The sequence below is a fragment of the Salvelinus sp. IW2-2015 genome, unplaced genomic scaffold, assembly GCF_002910315.2.
Source record: "Salvelinus sp. IW2-2015 unplaced genomic scaffold, ASM291031v2 Un_scaffold6188, whole genome shotgun sequence".
NCBI classification, from domain to species: Eukaryota; Metazoa; Chordata; class Actinopteri; order Salmoniformes; family Salmonidae; genus Salvelinus; species Salvelinus sp. IW2-2015.
The window spans coordinates 14,814-22,072 of NW_019947451.1; the positions used below are offsets into that span (position 1 = coordinate 14,814).

At 45.7% G+C, this 7,259-nt stretch overlaps 1 protein-coding gene across 1 annotated transcript in view; it reads left to right on the top strand.

The window, feature by feature from the left end:
- LOC112078749 (zinc finger protein 180-like) overlaps positions 1 to 7,130 on the top strand; it is a 21,915-nt gene extending 14,785 nt beyond the window's left edge. Inside the window, exon 2 of the mRNA XM_070442128.1 lies at positions 5,907 to 7,130. Within this exon, the coding sequence (XP_070298229.1) occupies positions 5,907 to 7,045 (1,139 nt within the window). The 3' untranslated portion in view covers positions 7,046 to 7,130. The remainder of the gene's footprint in view (positions 1 to 5,906) is intronic.
- The last annotated feature ends 129 nt before the right edge of the window (positions 7,131 to 7,259 follow it).

The window sequence follows — 7,259 nt, forward strand, 5'->3', positions numbered from 1 at the left end:
GATACAGCTCATGGTATAGTGAACATATTCCACTCTACTAGGATTCTGCTGAGAAAGGAGATGTAGCGTAGCGAGCCAAACATCAGCTGTGGCCAACGATCGCTAACGTTAGCCATTTGAGCTAATTGTGTTAACGTCAGCTTACTGATCCATTTTTCCGTCACCTTTCTCAAATAGGGTGGGATGATATCTAGCTGGATCGCCAAATACAATTACAAGCAAGAAGTCTGCTAGTTAAAAGCAAAGCCGAACCAAAATGACATTTGAATCATCACGCTGCTGAATGATGAAGTAAATGATTACTACAATTGAAGTTGCTACTACGGTGAGCTAGCTAGCTAATAAACACTGCGGTCAAGTGATCCAACACTCGCAAAATCTCAGTAAAGCCATCCGCTCTTCAGTTTCCTCATGAATTTGGCAATGGGCCTTAAATTAAGCACCGAAACCCCCACCCCCGACCTGTGACTGTGACCCTACGGTGGCAAGACATCCATTCAAGTGATCTGATTGAACAGTACGAAACAACTCAACTTCAACCCCAAAACATGTTCTTGCATTTCCATCAATTTCTGCACTCATGAGATCACTGCCATGTACGGGTTCACGATATGGGCAAAACAAACAGGCCGGGGCCTCCCGAGTGGCGCAGTGGTCTAAGGCACCGCATCGCACTGCTAGCTGTGCCACTAGAGATTCTGGGTTTAGGGGAGGGTTTGTGACTGGGAGACCCATGGGGCAGTGCACAATTGGCCCAGAGTCGGCCGGGTTAGGGGAGGATTTGGCCGGCAGGGATTCTCTTGTCCCATCGCGCACCAGCGACTCCTGTGGGGGCCGGGCGCAGTGCACGTTGATACGGTGGCCAGGTGTACGGTGTTTCCTCCGACACATTGGTGCGGCTGGCTTCCGGGTTAAGTGGGCATTGTGTCAAGAAGTAGTGCAGTTTGGTTGTGTTTCGGGGGACGCATGGCTCTCGACCTTCACCTCTCCCGAGTCCGTACAGGAGTTGCAGCGATGAGACAAGACTGTAACTACCAATTGGATTCAATAAAATTGTAGAGAAAAAGGGGGGTTAAAAAACAAACACCAGGCCTCATTTTTAACCAAATGTTGCAATTGCGATTTACTTGCGATTTAGATCAGAACACTTGGTGAACTGTTGGAATCCTGGAAATAGAATGTTTATTTAATTCTAAACAGAATATAAATAAATCGTGGGCACTTTGAATACAGTGTTGGTTGAATGACAATGAAAGAAAATGCCAAGGAGGAGTTATTGTGACAGGGTAGGAACCATGTAGTAAACCTAAACCTATGGATGTTATACATCTGAACTGGTGAATGGAATTGAATGATAGTCATCCAATATGCTGAAATAGAAATAAGGCCAAGCTCATACAATACATGATGGTCCTCCAAAAGGGGACCAGCCATTCAGGGCAAGCCCCACCTGTTTTGAGCCCCACATTTTTAGCACAAAAAAAAAAATATATATATGTGATGTTCTTTTTGGGGAGGGGCTTGCCTGATTTGCATGTTATTTTGGCATTAATACATGTCACATATCAGTCTGCAAACAATGTAAAAATATTAAAATGAAGTCCCTTTGGTTTCTTGAGTAAGGCAGCTCCAAAATGCAGGTGTTTTAGCCTAGTCTCAGTGCTTTCTGTGGTGTAGTGGTGCAAGCCAGCAGAAAAAAAAGACAGAGGTTGTGCTGTGATTGTTAGTGTTCTGTCCGTCATGAGGGACTTTACGTCACTGCCAAGTGTAAGAGCAGACCTTAAATTCTAGCCTTCAGCTGCTGCCTATAGGCAAGTGCCTTAGAAGCTCAAGGTCATTGGCCACAGATAAAATGACGTCAATCACATTATATCTACTTTGATTGGACATTATACTTTCAAAGTCTTACAGCATCGTTCATAATCAAGTCAACAATCCATCTTGCATGAATTCACGGAATGATATACATGCAATGGTCACTGTTTAATGCTAAACAATAACTCTTTTTATCCTTGTCATATGAAGAGAAATATAGATTAAACATATCGGTGCTCGTCGGACATAAACATTACACCTCAAGTTGGAAATCGCAAATTCAAAGAGTGCTTTGAAGGAATCCAGTGACAGTGGCTGTGTGGTCTCAAATCTGGATTACGGGGCTCTTTTCAAGTTTAAATTGAAAAACATTCAACATTGGCCATGCTGTCAATGAAGCATGATTAGTGCTGCACTCAAAAACAACTTAACTCTGAGGACCCCCGCACCACCTTCTGTTCAACTGAGCCAAGCACAATGTGAGTCCAAAATGTATTGTATGGCTGCTATCCAAAATGTATTGATGCTGCTAGTCCAAAATGTATTGTTATGCTGCTAGTCCAAAATGTATTGTATGCTGCTAGTCCAAAAATGTATTGTATGCTGTCTAGTCAAAATGTATTGTATGCTCTCCCATAGGTTTAGGTTACTGTCATTCATATTCCATTCACCCTGTTCAATGTAACATCCATAGGTTTAGGTTACTGTCATTCATATTCCATTCACCCAGTTCAATGTAACATCCATAGGTGTAGGTTACTACATGGTTACTAACCTGTCACAATAACTCCTCCTTGGCATTTTCTTTCGTTGTCATGTCAACCAACACTGTATTCAAAGTGCCCACGATTTATTTATATTCTGTCTAGAATTATAATAAACATTCTATTTCCATGATTCCAACAGTTCACACAAGTGTTCTGATCTAAATTAGAAGTCAAATCGCAATTGCAACATTTGGTTAAAAATGAGGCCTAGTGTTTTTTTTTTAACCCCCCTTTTTCTCTACAATTTTATTGAATCCAATTGGTAGTTACAGTCTTGTCTCATCGCTGCAACTCCTGTACGGACTTGGGAGAGGTGAATGTCGAGATCCGTGTGTCCTCCGAAACACAACCAAACTGCACTACTTCTTGACACAATGCCCACTTAACCCGGAAGCCAGCCGCACCAATGTGTCGGAGGAAACACCGTACACCTGGCCACCGTATCAGCGTACACTGCGCCCGGCCCGCCACAGGAGTTGCTGGTACGCGATGGGACAAGGACATCCCTGCCGGCCAAATCCTCCCCTAACCCGGACGACTCTGGGCCAATTGTGCACCGCCCCATGGGTCTCCCGGTCACAAACCCTCCCCTAACCCAGAATCTCTAGTGGCACAGCTAGCAGTGTGATGCGGTGCCTTAGACCACTGCGCCACTCGGGAGGCCCCGGCCTGTTTGTTTTGCCCATATTGTGAACCCGTACATGGCAGTGATCTCATGAGTGCAGAAATTGATGGAAATGCAGGAACATTTTTGGGGTTGAAGTTGAGTTGTTTTGTACTGTTCAATCAGATCACTTAGAATGGATGTCTTGCCACCGTAGGGTCACAGGTCGGGGGTGGGGGTTTCGGTGTTTAATTTAAGGCCCATTGCCAAATTCATGAGGAAACTGAAGAGCGGATGGCTTTACTGAGTTTTGCGAGTGTTGGATCACTTGACCGCAGTGTTTATTAGCTAGCTAGCTCACCGTAGCTAGCTAACTTCAATTGTAGTAATCATTTACTTCATCATTCAGCCAGCGTGATATCAAATGTCATTTTGGTTCGGCTTTGCTTTTAACTAGCAAACTTCCTTTGCTTGTAATTGTATTTGGCATCCAGCTAGATATCATCCCACCCTATTGAGAAGGTGACGGAAAAAAATGGATCAGTAAGCTGACGTTAACACACAATTAGCCAAATGGCTACGTTAGCGATCGTTGCCACAGCGATGTTGGCTCCGCTAGCTACATTTTCTCAGCAGAATCCTAGTACATTTAACATTACATTTAAGTCTTTAGCAGACGCTCTTATCCAGAGCGACTTACAAGTTGGTGCATTCACCTTATGATGTCCAGTGGAACAACCACTTTACAAATAGTGCATCTAACTCTAAGGGGGGGGGGGGGTTAGAAGGATTACTTTATCCTTCCTAGGTAATCCTTAAAGAGGTGGGTTTCAGGTGTCTCCGAAGGTGGTGATTGATTCCGCTGACCTGGCGTCGTGGGGAGTTTGTTCCACCCATTGGGGTGCCAATCCACCTCGTGGAGAGCCATCCCTTACCTACACTACTCATATTGTTTAGCAATGGACTATCACATACATTCAGTATAGAACACATCTTTCTAACCAATAGACAGCAAGCTGGTCATCATTCCTCTCGACGTGACCATGTCCTATGCACAATGTCTCCGTACAGCATCAAAGAAATTAGAGGAACTCTCAGTACCACCAATGATTAAGTTAAGGGGTGATTAGTGGAATATGTTTTATACATGGTGTATCCATCACTTTATTAGCAAAGCTGTCTAGTGAAACTCATCCTGTTTGTGAAACTCACTTTTTGTGCCTCTTTTGAATCCATCTGTAACTTCCATGCTGAACCCAAGTCCACAGAGTCCCTGGGTCTGGATGTGGTGTTCCAGCCCAGATAAGCTCACAGCAGGCGTCCAGAGGTGTCTCAGTGAAGCTGGAGGACTGCAGTCAAACACTGGAACTCAATGTGATTGTCAAAGAGGAGACAGAAGTCCTAGAGGAAGAGATGGCAGTCCAAAGAGAGGTGCAGGAGAGAGCTGTCATTGAGGAAGTGCAGGAGAGAGCTGTCAAAGAGGAGGAAGCAGAGGAGAGAAGCTGTCAAAGAGAGGAAGCAGAGGAGAGCTGTCAATGAGGAGGAAGCGGAGGAGGAGAGAGCTGTCATGAGGAGGAGGCGGAGGAGAAGACTGTCAATGAGGAGGAAGCAGAGGAGAGAGCTGTCAATGAGGAGGAAGCGGAGGAGGAGGAGACTGTCATGAGGAGGAGGCGGAGGAGGAGAGAGCTGTCAAAGAGGAGGTGGAGGAGAGAGCTGTCAAAAGAGGAGGAGGCGGAGGAGAGAGCTGTCAAAGGAGGGCGAAGGAGAGGCTGGCAGAGGAGGGGTGGAGAGAGAGCTGTCAAAGAGGAGGGGGCGGTGGGGAGGAGTGAAGCGTGTGTCAAAGAGGAGGGGGTGGTGGAGGAGAGAGCTGTCAAAGAGGGAGGGGGGTGGTGAGAGAGAGCTGTCAAAGAGGAGGAGGAGAACATGGAGTGTCTGCTCCAGATCTAGACGAAGATGTAGATAGTATCACTGACCCAGGTAAGTTCAGGTGTGGAGTACGGAGAGCGGTTGGTGACTTGGTGGCCTCAGGGATTCTACAATTATTATTGCTATTATTGACCGCATCACTTCCCAACTTGTTGAAGTTAGCCCAACTTTTAAGCAGAGATTATATACTTATTGTTGAAGTTAGCCCGTTTTAACAGAGATGATATTATGTTAAAGTTAGTCCAGCTTTTAAACAGAGATGATATACTATTGTTAAAGTTAGCCCAGCTTTTAAACAGAGATGATATACTAAATTTGAAGTTAGTCAGCTTTTAGACAGAGATGATATACTCCTTGTAGCAGTATTCCACTAACCCACAGTTTACCAACCTGTGTCTCTGACTGTTTGGCAACTCTTTCCCCAAGTCGTATTGTATATCTGTGGATGGTAGGTTCTGATTAGAAAGTCGTTGTTTTCATCGCCCGAGCGGTGCCCAGTAAATAATAAAATCTGCTATTAATTAATGAAACAATGAATAAAGAGCTGTACGCTTGGGCTAGTGCCATCGCCTGCTGTTGTGCCCCTAACCCCCCACAACAACYGGTCCACGTGCCCCATAGTACGGCAGCCCTCTGCGCCAACCTGTGTGTTTGTTGGTTTTAAACAGGAAGTCACAATTCCATTGGACCTTGTGTTCTAATTGGACAAATAGTGATCTGAATCATTCTTAAACAAAAAACCCTCCAATGTTCTCTTCCTGATTCTAACCCCATATCTGTTCTTATTCCCACAGGAGAGAGCTCCAACCCAGGTTCAGACAGTGAGCCCAGTTCCACAGCATCAGGAAACCATAAACAACACGGACGGAGGAACTCAAGACAGAAACATCACCACTGCATGGACTGCTTCACTAGTTTCTATGAGCCAGAGGAGTTGAGAAGACACACTTGTAGGCCCCACAGCTGTTCAGATTGCAAAGGCAGTTTAATTTGTCCAACTCACCTCATACCACATAAAAAGACCCTCAAGAGAAAGAAAACGTACCCGTGTGGTCAATGTGGGAAGAGATTTCAGACACCAAGCAGCTTGAAGACGCACCAGCTTACTCACACAGGAAAGAAGTCGTACCACTGCTCCCAGTGTAGGAAGACTTTCAGTTGTTCGTTCAATTTGAAGAGGCATCAGAGAATACATACAGGAGAGAAGCCTTTCCACTGCTTCCAATGTGGGAAGAGCTTCCGTATGGAAGGACAGCTAAACGAACACAAGAGAATACACACAGGAGAGAAGCCGTACCACTGCTTTCAGTGTGGGAAGAGCTTTGGTCGGGCAGGAGCTCTAAAGGCACACCAGCTAATTCACACAGGAGAGAAGCCGTACCACTGCTCTCAGTGTGGGAAGACCTTCAGTCAGGCAGGACACCTGAAGACACACCATAGAACTCACTCGGGAGAGAAGCCGTACCACTGCTCTGTTTGTGGGATGAGTTTTCCTCTTTTACAGACCTTAAACAGACACCAGCTTACTCACACAAGAAAGATGCCTTATCACTGCTCCCAGTGTGACAAGAGCTTCAGTCAAACAGGAAGCCTGAGGGCACACCAGTTAACTCACACAGTAGAGAAGCCTTACCACTGCCTTCAATGTGGAAAGAGTTTCAGTCATTCATCAAATGTGACGGCCCACCAGTTAACTCACACAGGAGAGAAGAATTACCACTGCCCTCAATGTGGGAAGAGCTTCAGTCTGGCAAGATACCTGAAAAAACATTGTCGAACTCACACAGGAGAGAAGCCTTACCACTGCCCTCAATGTGGGAAGAGTTTCCGTCAGTCATCACATCTGAGGGCACACCAGTTAACTCACACAGGAGCGAAGCCCTGTACCACTTCTCTCAGTGTGGGAAGATCTTCAGGCAGACAGCATACTTAAAGAGACACCAGCTAAACGTGGACACGTTTTTAGCCCGATCTACAGGCTCCCGATCAGATCCCGGACCATTTTTTTCCAAATCGGAGTAAATCCGGAGTAAAACCTAGCCCGGCAGCCCCGTAAAGTGTTAATACGTACCTGATTCCTGGTTGTTGGCTCTCGCTTTCTCCACTCTACAGGCTGTGGGGGCTGCCGCGGTAGGTTTCTCCACTCT